The sequence below is a fragment of the Myotis brandtii genome, unplaced genomic scaffold, assembly GCF_000412655.1.
Source record: "Myotis brandtii unplaced genomic scaffold, ASM41265v1 scaffold363, whole genome shotgun sequence".
In the NCBI taxonomy this organism is placed as follows: Eukaryota; Metazoa; Chordata; class Mammalia; order Chiroptera; family Vespertilionidae; genus Myotis; species Myotis brandtii.
Window position 1 is genome coordinate 1,404,760 of NW_005363938.1, and position 16,132 is coordinate 1,420,891.

The 16,132-nt window shown below is 40.8% G+C and overlaps 1 protein-coding gene across 4 annotated transcripts in view; it reads left to right on the plus strand.

The window, feature by feature from the left end:
- The first annotated feature begins 2,809 nt into the window (after positions 1 to 2,809).
- The window catches only part of BFAR (bifunctional apoptosis regulator), a 28,054-nt gene continuing 14,731 nt past the window's right edge, over positions 2,810 to 16,132 (plus strand). Inside the window, exons 1-3 of one of the 4 annotated variants that reach the window (XM_005871985.2) lie at positions 2,810 to 3,029; positions 3,650 to 3,744; positions 14,587 to 14,923. In XM_005871985.2, coding sequence (XP_005872047.1) covers positions 14,661 to 14,923 — 263 coding nt within the window. In that variant the 5' untranslated portion in view covers positions 2,810 to 3,029; positions 3,650 to 3,744; positions 14,587 to 14,660. Of the gene's footprint in view, positions 3,030 to 3,649; positions 3,745 to 6,188; positions 6,403 to 9,595; positions 9,705 to 14,586; positions 14,924 to 16,132 lie in introns of all 4 variants that reach the window. The other 3 variants (XM_005871983.2, XM_005871984.2, XM_005871982.2) reach the window with 3 other exon arrangements.

Genomic DNA, 16,132 nt, shown 5'->3' on the forward strand with positions numbered 1-16,132 from the left:
CAGCGGCGATTTCCGGGAACAGCGCGCGCCGGCGCGCAGTCACGTGCGCCAGCGTCACGGTAGGGGCGGGGCCAAGGCGGGGCTTCCCTCACTCCTTCCAGGGACAGAGGAGGGGCGTGGCTATCGAAGTCCCTAGCCATAGGCGATCTAACTTAGGAGGCCAGGTCGTGGGGCGTTCTGTTTGGAAGAAATATGCATACCCTGACATCCAATCAAGGAACAAATATTTCCTGGGTTCCTATTATATTCCAGGCACTCTGGAAGGAATGCGGATACAGTGATGAACAGAAGACAAGGTCGCTGGCCCCACTGGAGCTTAACTTGGGGGAAGAGGAGAAAGTCAAGCAGGAATCAAACTTGCCACTTGGAAGCATGATAATCTTTTTGAAGAGAAAGAGCAGGATGATACAATAATAATAATAATGTGAGAGTGTTATTTAAAAAGGTAATGAGGGCCCAGCCAGTGTTGCTCAGTGATTGAGTTCGGACGTATGAACAGAAGTTCCCGGTTCTATTCCAGTGAGGGCACATGCCTGGGTTGTGGTCTGGATCCCCAGTAGAAGGCCTGCAGGAGGCAGCAGATCAGTGATTCTTTCTCATCACTGATGTTTCCATCTCTCCCTTCCTTTCTGAAATCAATAGAAATACATTTTTAGCGGCCTGGGAACTGAAGGGCCTGGGGACTGGAGGGTCCCGGGTGCCATTCCAGTCAAGGGCACATGCCCGGGTTGGGGGCTCAATCCCCAGTAAGGGGCCTGGGGGAGGCAGCTGATCTATAATACTTTCTCAACATGATGTTTCTATCTCTTCCTCTCCCTTCCTCTCTGAAATCAATAAAAATCTATTTTAAAAATATATACATATTTTTTTAAATTAAAAACATTTGTGTATCAAAGGACACTATCCAACAAGGTGAAATGGCAACCCATGCATGGAATGGGAGAAAATATTTGCAAATCATATATCTAATAAAGGGTTAATATCCATAACATATAAAGAATTCCTACAACTCAGCAACTCAAAAACAAACAATCCTATTACAAAATGTACAAAGGACTTGAATAAATATTTATCCAAAGAAGATATACAAATGGCCAACAAGCACATGAAAAGATGATCAAATCCCCAGTAGGGTGGCTGGGGGAGGCAGCTGATCTATAATACTTTCTCAACATTGATGTTTCTATCTCTTCCTCTCCCTTCCTCTCTAAAACCAATAAAAATCTATTTTAAAAATATATACTTTTTTTTAATTAAAAACATTTGTGTATCAAAGGACACTATCCAACAAGGTGAAATGGCAACCCATGCATGGAATGGGAGAAAATATTTGCAAATCATATATCTAATAAAGGGTTAATATCCATAACATATAAAGAATTCCTACAACTCAGCAACTCAAAAACAAACAATCCTATTACAAAATGTACAAAGGACTTGAATAAATATTTATCCAAAGAAGATATACAAATGGCCAACAAGCACATGAAAAGATGATCAATGTCACTAATGCAAATCAAAATCACAATAAGTTACCATTTTATATCCATTTTTTGAGAAATTAGAACTTCCTGCACTGCTGGTGGGAATGTAAAATAGTGCAGCCACTATGGTCGTTCTTAAAAAATTAAAAATAGAATTATATGATGCAGCAATTCCACTTCTGGGTATACACCAACAGAATTGAAAGCAGAGGTTTTTGAACTTCGCAAAAAAATACCCTATGTAAAGTACACTGCGGACTTGTAATATTATTTTAATTTCTGGGTAAATCTATTTGCTAATCCATTTATTAGCAGCATTTTTCACCATAGCCAAAAGGTGGAAACATCCCAAGTGTCCATCAACAGATGAATAAGCAAAATGTGATATGTACATACAGTGGAATACTATTCAGCCTTTAAAAAGAAGGAAATTCTGCCCGGGCTGTGTTGCTCAGTCAGTTGGTGTGTCGTCCTGTACACCAAAGGTTGCAGGTTCAATTCATTTCTGCTAAGTGAATTAAGCCAGTCATAATAAAATACTGTACAATTCCAATTATATGTGGTACCTAGAGTAGTCAGATTCATAGACATAGAAAGTAAATGGTGGTTACCAGAGGCTGGGGGAAGGGGACCATGAGGAGGTGTTAAATGGATATGGAATTTCAGTTTGGGAAGACGAAAAAAATCCTGAAAATGGATGGTAATGATGGTTGCATAACACTGTGGATATACTTGATGCCACTGAACTGTACACTTAACAGAAAAAAAAATGGTAACTTTTATATTACGTATATCTTACCACACACCCACACACACACACACATGCTGACACCTATTACCAGATTATCCTCCAGAAAATGAGTTCACACACTTCCGGCACTGACACAGGTCATTACCAAATCTTTTTACTCTTTGCCAATTTCATAGGTCGAAGTCATCCAAATGACCAATTTAACAATCTCCAGACCATCCATTTAAAACAGATTAACTCAGCATGAATTCTCAACGTATCAAGAGGCTCGAGGAAACAAAGTGGTAAAGTCATTTTAATTCCGATTCTTAATACTGTAAATGGAACTTTAGCCATGGTCCTCTGATTTTCTGCATAGAAATGTGAATGCAAAAAAAAAAAAAAAGAAACCTATGCGAAGTACACTGCGGACTTGTAATATTATTTTAATTTCTGTGTAAATCTATTTGCTCCAGACTCAGAAACAGCAGCCAGACTGGATGGAACACACATACAGGAACCTCAGCCTCGGGGTGTTACGCACTGCCCCTTCGGGGTCCCTGAAGAGGAAGGGGCGGGGCCGATGTTGCTACGCATGCGTCGAGCTCCTCGGCGGGGAGTGGCCGCTCTAGGCAGCGGGGAGGTCGCGGGGTGGGGGAGCTGGGAAACAAGTGCGACCTTTCCTCTATGGTCGGAGCCCCGGGCACCTTCCCTGGCGTCTTAGGTTACTTCCGGAAGTGAAGCTGCCACCTCCTCTACTTCCGCGGGGTCCAGCCTGGGGCAGCGGACGGGTGGGCCCCGGCTTGAGCGCAGTGGTAAGCAGCCGCGCGGCGGGTGATAGCGAGAGGGCGACCCAGGCTCGAATTCGGGGCGGGGTGTACAGAACGGGCGTGGGGTTCGAGGTCCGAGGAGGCGCGCGGGGCTTTCCTGATCCAGGCCCGAGTTCTGAGCAACCTCAGCCCTGGCCTTGAGGCGCAGACCCCCCTCTTGGCCAACTTCCCCCATCCCTTCCCGGGAGCCCTACGTCGGCACGGCGGGTCGGCGGGCCTCGCTGGTGTCCCCTCGAGGGTCAGCATCAGCCTGTCGCTCCGGCATCTCCCCAGGGCGAGAAGGGGGCGTCGCTTCCACGATGAAGGGGGACGACTGGCGTCCCCGAGGAGCACCTGCCGCAGCCTGCGACAATGCGATCAGAATGTATTAGGCTCCTGATACATGCCAGGCTGGGCTTCAGGTCTAATTGGCGAGGCACTACCTGCCACAAAACGGAACGATTGCTCCCGTTTTAAAATAGGATAACGGGCGCGCAGAAAGGCGAAAGTGAAATCGCACATTCACACTGGGGATGGGCTAGACTAGAACCAGCTCTGTGGTTCCGTACTTACCGGCAGAAATCTGAACTTGTGCAAAAGGGAATTTTATTTTTTTTTTTAAATAGGCAAATGAGATTCAGGCTGTGTGTCTAACGGAATCTTTGGCAGGCAGGGCCTGTCAGTGCCCCAAGCGGCTGCCCTCCTACTTTGGTGAAGAGAAGTGAGTCAATAGCTGTTGTGCCCTCAAATGTCGCCGTTGGGTCCTCCCCACCGAAGCCCATTGGTTAGTCCATTGGGGGTTGCCTTTATGTCACACTCTGAAAGGCCAATAGGAAGGAGGTTTACTCCCCCTTCCAGCCCCCCAAGGCACACCCGAGGCACGTGTGTAGTGAATTGTTTGGTTTGTTTATGTTATGGCTGTTTTGTTTCCTGCCTATCTCCATAAACTTGATAAAATACTGTTTCTCCAGTTCTATATTCTTTCTTTCCTTTTTTTTTTTTTTTAAAAAAGCTCTAGTGCTTGGTGCTGGCACTACTTATATAGCTGGCACTCAGTAAGGACAACTATTAATAATTTTAATACCTATAGACCATACAGTAGTTTCTATGGTTAGAAGTTATCACTGAAGCCTCCTTCAGAGTATATATATATATTTTTTTAAATATATTTATTTTATTTCAGAGAGGCAGGGCAAAGGAGAGAGATAGAAACATCAATGATGAGAGAATCATTGATTGGCTGCCTCCTGCACATCCCCCACGGGGGATCTAGCCCGCAACCTGGGCACGTGCCCTTGACTGGAATCGAACTCGGGACCCCTCAGTTCGCAGGCCGACACTCTATCCATTGAGCCAAACAAGCCAGGGCCGGAGTATATATTATTATCCTGAACTTATAAATGGGAACTTAGAGGCTCAGGGAGAATAAATGAGACCTGCCTTGGAACCCAGGTCTCTCATTCTGGAAACTATACTGACTGAACTATACCAGCTTCTCCAGGGAAATTACAGTCTTTGAGATGAGGAAACATGCACAGATAAAAGTTACTGGTATATTAATGCACAGAGGCAGGAAGGGTTAATGGGGGGGGGGAATATAGTCATTAAAGATGTTCAAATAAAAAGTTAATTTGGGTCTTGTCAGCTGGACACTTGGCTCAGATGGTGTGGAGCTGTGTTACAGATGGAGGAAACAGTATGATATGGAAAAATGAGCAAGGAGCAGAAATTAATATGTGGGACTAGAGTATGAATAGGTGCATAGTAGGGGATAATCACAATAATAATAATAGTTAACACTTAAATTGCACTATGTGCCAGGCACTATTCTCAGAGCTGTGTACATGTTAATTCATTTAATCAACAACCCTATATAGTTAACAAAATTGCACTATGTGCCAGGCACTATTCTCAGAGCTGTGTACATGTTAATTCATTTAATCAACAACCCTATCAGGAAGATGCTAGAATATCCCCATTTTACAGATGAGGAAACAGGAACAAAGGCTAAGTGATTTTCCTGAGGTCACACAACGAATAATTGGTGGAGCTGGCTTGAGTGAAGGAAGGGCTTGGTCAGAATTGTGTTTCAGGAGGATGGTTTGGGCAGTGGTGAGTGGAGGGACTAGAGAGAGGAGCACATGAGATTAGTAGTGTTACTGAAACTGTTCTGTTCATACCTTACCCATATGTTGTCTGAAACATATATTTAGGGCATATAAATGTTTTTTGTACAGGCCTACATCAGAAATATTTTGGGTTCGGTTTTGGTTCCAGGCCACCTCAATAAAGCAAGTATCACAATAAAGCAAGTTGTAATCTTTTTGCTGGTAAAGGGTCCTGCCTTTAATTTTTAAAAATGCAACATCTGTGAATGGCAATAAATAGAAGCACAATAAAAGGCGATGTTCCTGTACAGAACAGCTGTATAGTTACCAAACGTCTGTGTGCATGCGAATCTCTCCTGAGGGGCTTGTTTAACATGTGCATTCCTGAGCCTCCCTCCCAGATATTCTTTGTGATATCTTCTTCCCCTCTGAAAGGCCAATAGGAAGGAGGTTTACTCCCTCTTCCAGCCCCTCAAGGCACACCCCAGAGTCCTCTCCGAGCGCACATGCGTAGTGAATTGTTTGGTTTGAGCACTCTGGAAGTTGTTATGGATATTAACCAGCATTTACTATCATCAAACTTCCCAGGTGATTCTGATGGAGGATCTAGGAAATTACTGTGTTAGGGAGTCAATTTTTGTTGATTTGATTTTCATTTACAAATTTCTGGAGCCCAGCTTTGTGCCTGCAACTCAGGGGTGATGATGGAATTCTATCAGTTGGTTTCTGACCTCAGGATTTAGTCAAAGAGGCAAAGACTACTCAAACAGTAATGTGCAAAAAGTGTAAGAGCAAGCTAAACCTGAAAAGGACATGTCAGTTTTTAATATGTGAATCATAATAGAATCGCTTATAAACAAGAGTTATAAGTATAGTTTACTGGTACTTACCAGTAGTTTTTTTATAACTTTCTGAGTTATTGTATTTCTACAGCATTTAATACAGGATAGGTCATTGAATATATGCTGTGTAACAGAAAAGAAAGAGGACAGTCTCTAGAGAGAGCCAGGACACCCTTCTCAATGTGCTCTTTCTTCTTGCTCAACACCACTAATAGGCAGTAAATCACGGGTGCAAAAGTTCAGGCAGCAAGTCAACATCCAGTGAGCTACTAGCCACCTTTGTCCTAGTGATTTCTGACCTCATCCAGAAAGAAGATCTATTTGGAGCCAGAGAAACACAAGGTTCTGTATGCTAAGAGCCTGGAAATGCTTCTCTTGTAAAGGCTTCTCTTAAGGAAAGCCAGTTTTTGCCACCTGCCAGAAGTGCACGTAAGTCTCTTTTATTGCCATTGCTGACTCTTGCCCTGCTTACATTTGGGCACTTTTTTTTTATTTTTTTATTTCATAGTCACTAGAAATGCATAGTCACTCTTTGAACATTTACTAATGTCTGTAGTATTTGGGTAGTGTTTATAGTGATGTCCCCAGAGGTGGATTTGGGTGCCAGAAATGGGGTGCTCCCAACCACCCTCACCCCTATTTCTATTGTGAATGTTTGCTTATTTATCTCCTAGACAGCATACTCACTTTAGGAGTCACATGTGAGAGTTCATGTTTCAAAATGCAGTGTTGTTAGATTCTAGTTTGTTTTCACTAGTTTGGACTTCTCAGCTTTGCAATAGCAGCTCTCTGATGTGGCCTTGATAATAAAGCAGCAACTCGGTCCTTTGAACTAATAACTGTTATTGATTACATTATTGGGATAATGTAGTGTTATGAAGACAAACTTTTAAGTCAGACCAGGATTTGGGCCTCCATTTTCTTGTCTATAAAATAGAGATGATAGTAATAATTATCCCTTGGGATTCTTATGCCTTTCACATTTAAGGGCTCGGTAAATGTTAGCAATTGTGAATATTCTCTGATGTCAGGTAATGTGTATTGAGAAGAAATGGTCTAATTAGAGGCCCATATAAAGCCAAAATATTTTTATTCTTGTAGTGAACAGCTCTGCTAAGAAATGATTGAGATCATAATTTTCAGGCTAGAATCCCTATAAATTTGCTCTTCAAAGAATTATTCCTAAAGCATTAGGTATGTACTCTAATCACAACAAGCATCTTGTTGAATGAAGAGGTAGAATTATAATTATATACCACTGAACAAACCAGTTTGAAGATTATGATCTCTTAGAGTAGAGGTCGGCAAACTCATTAGTCAACAAAGCCAAATATCAACAGTACAACGATTGAAATTTCTTTTGAGAGCCAAATTTTTTAAACTTAAACTATATAGGTAGGTACATTGTTATTAACTTAATTAGGGTACTCCTAAGGCTTAGAAAGAGCCACACTCAAGGGGCCAAAGAGCCGCATGTGGCTCGTGAGGCGCAGTTTGCCAACCACAGTCTTAGAGAATTAATAATCATTACATAATGAATCTTTATAAGCTAAGGTGTAAAAATTCTTAACTTGAACTCAGAATTAATGCATTCTTTTGTTATAAACTCAATAAAATGTATTAATTGAGTGCCTGTTGGGTGACTAAAGAATCAAACAGGTAACAGCATAGTAATCATGAGATAGTAGCCCTCTGGATACTGACCAGATCAGACAACTTTGCTTCCAAAGGAGGAATAGCCAAGTTCATTCCAGGTTCTTTCATTACATAGAATTAATTACTGGGAGATTGTATCTCAGCCCCCTTTTTTCATAGATTTTTTTCCGATAACTATACATGCCAATTAGGTATTTCTTTGGAAAACCATAAAAAAAGGTTATGGTGATAGATATCTTAAAATTGCCCATTATTGGAGACTGTGATCATTTTTTCTATCAAAACCAATAGACCAGACCCATGAACATCTTAGAAAAGGTTAACTATACAGTTTGTTCATATATGTGATATTCATGCCATATTTCACATATTAATACTTTTTAAGATTGTATGTCATTTGTTAACACTGAAATTTTAGAGATGGTATGTTCTTCAGGAAGTAATGTCTCCAGGTGTTTTAAAAGTTACATTGGTGAGCTGTTAGAATGAGTTGATTATATGGCATGGACATGAGAACAACTTTAGGGATTCCTCAGTTGTATGAGTTGGGAAGTGTTATCCAGCTGGAATATGATATGGAAGAAGAGACCACATTTAGTAAACACTTCCTAAGTGCCACAACTAACATGCATCCTATGAGGTGGGCAGTAGTAACCCCGTTCCTTGCATATGCTAATGTTAGACTTGGAGAGAATAAATTATTTCTCCATGATCTCATGGTTCTTAAATAGTGGAACTGGGTCTCACAACCTATCTCCAGATTTTATTATATATACATGAATATATTTTTTAATTTTTTTTTTAATTTCGGAGAGAAAGGGAAAGGGAGAGAAATAGAAACATCAATGATGAGAGAGAATCATTGGTCGGCGGCCTCCTGCATGCCCCCTGCTGAGGATCAGAGCCTGCTACTGTGGCATGTGCCCTGACCCGGAATCCAACTGTGAACTCCTGGTTCATAGTTCAACACTCAACCACTGAACCACAACGGCCAGGTCCTATCTTCAGATTTTAAAACTGAGGTGCATCACACAGTCTCTCAGAATCAGGAAGTAAATAATAACTCCAAAAATTAAAATAAGTGTCTTTAAAGACCTTGTATAAAATATTTGATTCATAGAAGAGCCCACAAACTCTCACTCCGTTCATTTTGACCTAGGTCTCTGGGGATATGATGACAATAAAGCCTACTTAGAATTTTTAGACTTAATCCCTGCCCTCATGTTCCTCCAGAGCCTTTCACACACTGCGTCTGCTTAGTAGGGTTATCTATCCTCTGAGTCTAAAGCAGAATAGAAGCAGTAATTTTAAAAATTATTGCCCTGGCCAATGTGGTTCATAGTTGGAGTGTTGGCCTGCATACTGAAGGGTCATGGGTTTGATTCCTGGTCAGGGGCATGTACCTCAGTTGCAGGTTCAGTCCCTAGCCCAGTTGGGGCATGTGGAAGGCAATCAATGTGTCTCTCTCACATCGATGTTTCTCTCTCTTCCCCACTGCCTTCCACTCTCTCTAAAAATCAATGGAAAAATATCCTCAGGTGAGGATTAACAACAACTACAAAAAATTTTGTTGATGCCCTGGCTTAGTTGGTTGAGCATCTCCCATGCACCAAAAGATCACAGGTTCAATAATTCCCAGTCAGGGCATATACCTAGGTTGCCAGCTCCCTCCACAGTAGTGGGCGTACAGGAGGCAGCTGTTTGATGTTTCTCTCTCCCTCTCCCTTCCTCTCTGAAATCAATTAAAAAATCTATTTTAAAAAACTTAAACTTGTCTTTGAAGTTTGGTGGACTTTTCCAAATTCAGGCATTCTTTCCATTAGTTTTGAACTAGGTAGTTAACACTTGTAATTTCATGTGATAACTAGACATAAATCGAAGCGTATCCATGTGAACGGGGCACTCAAGGTGGGAATGGGATGACTGTCTTGCCACAATCCTAACCATAGGCCCCCGTCTCCCTAAGGCCTTTGAGACAAGGGGAAAAGACCAGGAGGCTACAGGGATGTTCTAACACATACTTACTTGTGAAGCAGCTCAGAAAAAGCCAGGAACCTCGCAGCTCCAACCTGCTGGTGAGTGTGCTTGAGAACAGCTATAAGCATCCTCATGAACACTGGGTCTTCTCAAAGAGGCATTTAATCACAACCAGTGGAGGAGGGTGTGTTTAGTCAGAACCCACAGCTGGGAACTTTAGTGTCTGAGCTCGATTTTATCACTGAAGAGGCACTTTCATCCTTTAGAAGTACTGCCTTTTTTTTTTAAATGGAAATAACCCTAATACATACAGGTAGAAATAGCAGAAAAGATCTACTGAATTTGGTTAAGATGTGTATTTTTTCTGTTAACTTTCACTTTTTGAATTTAGGGTAAAATGAAACTAGCCAAATTCCTAAGGTGTAGTCCAAAGTCCATGCAGTTTTTAGTTTGTTGAAGACAATTATAAAACAGTGGCCACCTCAATTTTTCAAAATATGAGTTATAAAATACACTTTGATGTCAGTGGGTGATTTGTTTTCTCTCATGAAAAACAAACTTTCAGATCTGGTAAGCTAGGAACTATTGGGGCATTCTAGTTTTAAAAGGCTAATTTGTGAGAAATTAACTTCATATACAGTCATTTCTCTGCAAATGACTGAAATTCATACACTTGGCCTCACTCTTTTTTTTTTTTAATCCTCGCCTGAGGCAATTTTTCATTGATTTATAGGCCTGAGGCAATTTTTCATTGATTTATAGAGAGAGAAGAAGGGAGGGGTGAGACAGAAATATTGATGTAAGAGAGACACATCGATTGGTTGCCTCCCACACACACCCCAACTAGCGCTGGGGATCGAATCTGCAACCAAGGTATGTGCCCTTAACCAGAATCGAACCTGGGACCCTTCAATCCATGGGCCAATGCTCTGTCCACTGACCCAAATTGGCCAGGGCATTTGGCCTCACTTTTAACTCCCAACTTCTGTTTCTGTCTCCAGTTGCTCACTAGACAGTTGTACATCACCTCAAACTCAACTTTTCTAAAATCCAACTAACCTTTCCAAGATGGCCCCATCTGTTTACAGTGACCTCTTTCTATCAGATGTACTGTTCTTCCCCAGTTCTGAAACCTAGCCAGCATCTTGGATTTTTCTTTCTCTCTAGGCACCAAAGTCCACAAATTATTATTATTATTATTATTATTATTAGAAATACTATTATTCTGTTTTTATTGATTTTAGAGAAAAGAGAGAAACATCGATTTGTTCCACTTATTCATGCATTCATCAGTTGCCTCTTGTATGTGTTCTTACCAGAGATCAAACTCACAACTTTGATGTATCGGGACAACACTCTAACCAACAGAGCTACCCGACCAGAGCCCATAAATTATTTTCTTAACATCTTCTAGATAGATTGATCCCTTTCTTTTACTACCTTTGCCATTTTCATTTTTGTCACCTTAGTTCCAGCAGTGATAACAGTTCATTTGTAACTTGTTCCAACCTAATCCTTCTTGATGAGATTTATTATCCTAATGCACAGCTATCTGATCTCATTGCCTCTGAAACCTTTATGTGCTCCCATTGGCTCACCTGTCTTTAACCAGGCACATAAAACCCTGTATCTGACCTGTAGCTCCTATATCACTCATTGCTCCCCATGAAAATACTGAGAGCAGCGCCCAAGTCAGGCCCATCTTTTCTGACCCCTTGCCCAGCCCTCAATGGAAGCCTTGTATCTTTCCTTTGACACTGAGTCCAGATGTGAATATGAATGTACCTAAAGGGCCTTCCCAATGTCCAAGCTCATAGGAAAAGTTCAATAAATAGCAGTGTTTCAGTTATTTCCTGGGATGATACTATCCACATGGTAGTTGTTTAATAACTATTAACCAAGTAAAGAAACTACTCAAAATGATTTCTTTTCCCAGAAACCTATATATAAGATCTCTCACTTCTTTAGCAATTTGAAGAGACTGCACAAAGTAAAGCACTTAGAAAATTTTTCAAGGTTCCTAAATAGCCCTGGCTAAGGTGCTTAGTGGTTAGACCATCAGCCTGTGCATCAAAGGGTCTCAGGTTCAATTCCTGGTCAAAGGCACGTATCTGGGTTGCAGGTTCACTCTCTGCTACCCCCGCCCCCAGCCTTCCCAGTCCTCACATTGATTTTTTTTCTCTCTCCCCATCTCACCCTCCTTTCTGCTCTCTCTAAAATAAAAAATAAGTCAATAGAAAATATATCCTCAGGTGAGGATTAATAACAACAAAAAGTGTTCCTAAACATATAAGTAATGAGCAAATGTGATTATCAGAAATAATTTAGAATTTGTCATTAAGAACATTTATTTAGATTCTTTTCTTCCAAATAGAACAGTTTTGGGTTTTTTTTAATATATTTTATTGATTTTTTACAGAGAGGAAGGGAGAGGGATAGAGAGTTAGAAACATTGATGAGAGAGAAACACCGATCAGCTGCCTCCTGCACTGGGGATGTGCCCGCAACCAAGGTACATGCCCTTGACCGGAATCGAACCTGGGACCCTTGAGTCCGCAGGCCAACGCTCTATCCACTGAGCCAAACTGGTCAGGGCTCAAATAGAACAGTTTTTAATAGACCTATACAAAAAATTATTTCCCTCTTAGCTACCATCAATTGTAAATAACTATTTATTTAAATTAACACTAAGCTTAAAATTTAGTTCTGTTAGTATTCTGAGTTGAAAATCTCCCATTAGTGTTTGGCCAAAAGAAATATAATACAGTATACTTTTTATAATTTTATATATATATTTTTTACAATTATTATAATGTCAGACATTTTCATTAAGAACAACTCCATAAGTACAAAGAAAACCCAAGCAAACAATCATGACCCTCTCCACTCAACACACCCACTACTAATACTTCATTGTATTTTCTTCTAGTCTTTGTTTATAGATTTGCTAATTTAAATTATAGTGTTATCATGTTCTATGTAAAAATGTTCACCTTATAAAGGGTGATAAAATTCCCTTATCACTGCATTTGAAAATCAGGTAAATTGCCATATGCCCAGCTCTGTACTAGGCACTTTACTTGCATTCTCTTATTTCATCCTTAAAACCTCCTAATGAATAGCTGAAACAAATATATTATTGAATGTCAACTGTAATTGAAAAATGCCTTTTTTTAAAAAAGATTGATTTAGTGATACAGAGTGACCCATATTTTCAGGTTAATATGGACTCTTCAACTGGTGATAAAAATTCTTGGAATCTTAAAAATAAACAAACAAACAAAAAAACTCCTGATAAGGTAAATCTATTACCACCCCCATTTATACTTGAGAAAGCTGAGACTCAAAGAGGTCGAGACCCACAACTGGTAAAGGGCAGAGGTGGGGTAAGAACCAAGGCAGCCCAATCCTGGGACCTGTGTTCTTTTTTTCTTTTCTTTTTTTCAATATGTTTTTATTGATTTCAGAGAGAGGAAGGGAGAGGGAGAGATAGATAAAACATCAATGAGAGAGAAACATCATCGGCTGCCTCCTTCATGTCCCCTACTGGGGACCAAGCCTGCAACCCTGAATTGAATTTGGCAACCTCCTGGGGCATGGGTCAATGCTCAATCACTGAGCAACACTGGCCAGACTTGGGACTTGTGTTCTTACCTACTGTGCCTGCAAAGTGTAAACTGAGCTCAGTGTGATCAGTGTGACTGATTTACATTTTTTCTTTCACAATAGCGACATTGAGAAACTCACCCGATAGTGCCTACACTGTGATAATACCGGGAACACAATGAATAATCATTTTTTAGCCCCTGTTTAACCACACACCATCCTAGCCACTTTCCTGTCATGGTCTCTAGTCCTCACAGTAAGTCTTGAAGGTTTTGTATTGTTACCACCATTTCATAGCTGAGAAAAAAGGCCCAGGGAGCTCAAGAAATTTTATGCACAGTCACAGAGCTAGTGAGTTGGAAAGTTGAGATTCTAACTCCATGGTATTCTCCATCATACTGCCTCTTAATAAAAAAGTCTCATGAGCCTTAGATGAGAATAAGAAGAGAATGGATCCTTTGCCATTTGCGTATTAGTGATATTAGCATATTTCTCTGGCACCAAATTGGCCAGATCCAAAGGGCATGATATGCATGTTTGGGTTGATTTGGAGGAAAGGGTAATATTGAGCCATGGTGGGGTTGATCGGGCACAGAGCACCTCAAAAAAAAGGCGTCACTCACTTCTTGGAACTGCTCCTGTGGGAGCCTCTGAAATCAAATGGCTATGAAATAAATAATTACCTAAAGGAAAGGCAGATTTATTTGGACAAAATGTGTTATTTACATGAAATACATTTTGTTGTTGTTGTTAATCCGCACTCCAGGATATTTTTCCATTGATTTTTAAGGAGAGCAGAAGAGAGAGGGAAAGACAGAAACATCAATGTGAGAGAAACATATCAATTGATTACCTCCTGCACGAGCCCTGATCAGAGCCCAGGCCAGGGAGGAGCCTGCAACCAAGGTACATGCCTTTGATCGGAATTGAACCCAGGAACTTTGGTCTGCAGGCCAACGCTCTATCCACTGAGCCAAACTGAAATACATCTATTATTGCCAACTCCAGACATTTTACCGGGCCAAGAAGCTGGTTTATTTTAAATCACACCCACTGAAAAGATTTTAATTGAGAAAACTGAGACTAGAGAAATTACATTTTCAGAAGAAATTAGTGAAAGAGTAGGATCTAGAATTCTCCACACTGCCTCCCAAGTCTATTGAACTTGCCACTACACTATTTTGCTTTACCTAATTTTCAAAAGTAAGACAGGCCAGGAAGAAATTCAATAATGTTTATCTGGTTTTTGGAATGTGAATTTTTAGAAATCAAATTTGTCGCATTTAAAAATTAGCTTTAATTTAATGGCAGTAAATCTCAAATACCTACTAAATTAATTGTCCTTTTTCTGTTGCTGTCTCTCTCTTTTTCTAGATTTAATGATGCTTTACAGCAGTTTTCTAAGTCTGAAATTTTCTATGCCTGTGAATCCCACAATTTGCTAAGAGATGGAGGAGTCTCAGCAACATGACCTGAACACGATGACCCTTGAGAAAGATGATCCCCTCGAGAGCACCAGCCCTCAGATTTCTGTTAGTGAATTTTCTTGCCACTGCTGTTACGACATCCTGATTAACCCCACCACCTTGAACTGTGGGCACAGCTTCTGCCGGCACTGCCTAGCTTTATGGTGGACCTCTTCAAAGAAAACAGAGTGTCCAGAATGCAGAGAAAAATGGGAAGGTTTCCCCAAAGTCAATATTCTCCTCAGGTATGCTCAGTCCATGTTGGTAGCACTTACTGCTTGTTCGATATGGTTTCTCTTAATGGGGCAGCCATGTCTGAAAAACACAGACACACAGAGCTGACCTCCACCGTGGTCATTCTGGATTTGCTGGAATGTAAATCAGGGAGCTCAAGGACCTGAAAATCCAAACTCCCTTCCTCATAGGTGACTGTGCTTTGTTTATATTTATTATAGATAAAAGAAATTCTCGTTATCACACCATTGCTTGTAATCCTTTGCCATATAATACTTTTTTAAAAATATTTTTTTATTGATCTCAGAGAGGAAAGGAGAGGGGGAGAGAGAGAGAAACATCAGTGATGAGAGAGAATCATTGATTGGCTGCCTCCTGCACACCCCCCACTAGGGATCAATCCTGCAACCTGGCATGTGCCCTGACCGTGAATCAAACTGTGACCTGGTTCACAGGTCATCGCTCAACCACTGAAGCACACCAGCCAGGCCATATAATACTTTTTATTGATGTGTATTCAATGAAAACGCTCTAGGTCTAATGGGGAAAATGCTATCTATATATAAAAGCCTAAGTGACCGGCCGACCAGCCAGTAGCTATAACGCACACTGACCACCAGGGGGCAGACGCTCAATGCAGGATCTGTTGAGCAAATTTGCAGAGTGCCCTCTCGCACTCCAGGACCCCTCGGGGAATGTCGGACTGCCAGTTTCGGTCCGATCCCCATAGGCCAGGCCAAGGGACCCCACCGCTGCACAAATCTGTGCACCAGGCCTCTAGTAACTATAATTCTGAATAACTGGTTTGATGCTGACTTTAATAGTCTTTGACTAACCTCTGTGCCAGCTAACACATTAATTGAAGTAGGTTCTATTGCATACATAGCATCACACAATAAATGGCAATACACCTTTCAGTTATCAGGTTATTCCATTCATAATGTTCATAATGTTTAAAGTTCTTTGGGGATGTTGCTTATTATGAGGTCTTTGAGACTAAATTCCTTGTCTCTTCTTCTGTTGTTGTTTTGGTATTAATAGAGTACCAAAAAGTTCCATGAAAACATTAATTCAACTTTCTCTTTTTCACAGGAGGTGTATTTACAAACACTTTGGTCTTGATGGTTGATCTTTTCTCTTACTACTCAACTTCACTTTTTTCTTTTCTTTTCTTTTTTTAAATATATTTTTTATTGATTTTTCACAGAGAGGAAGGGAGA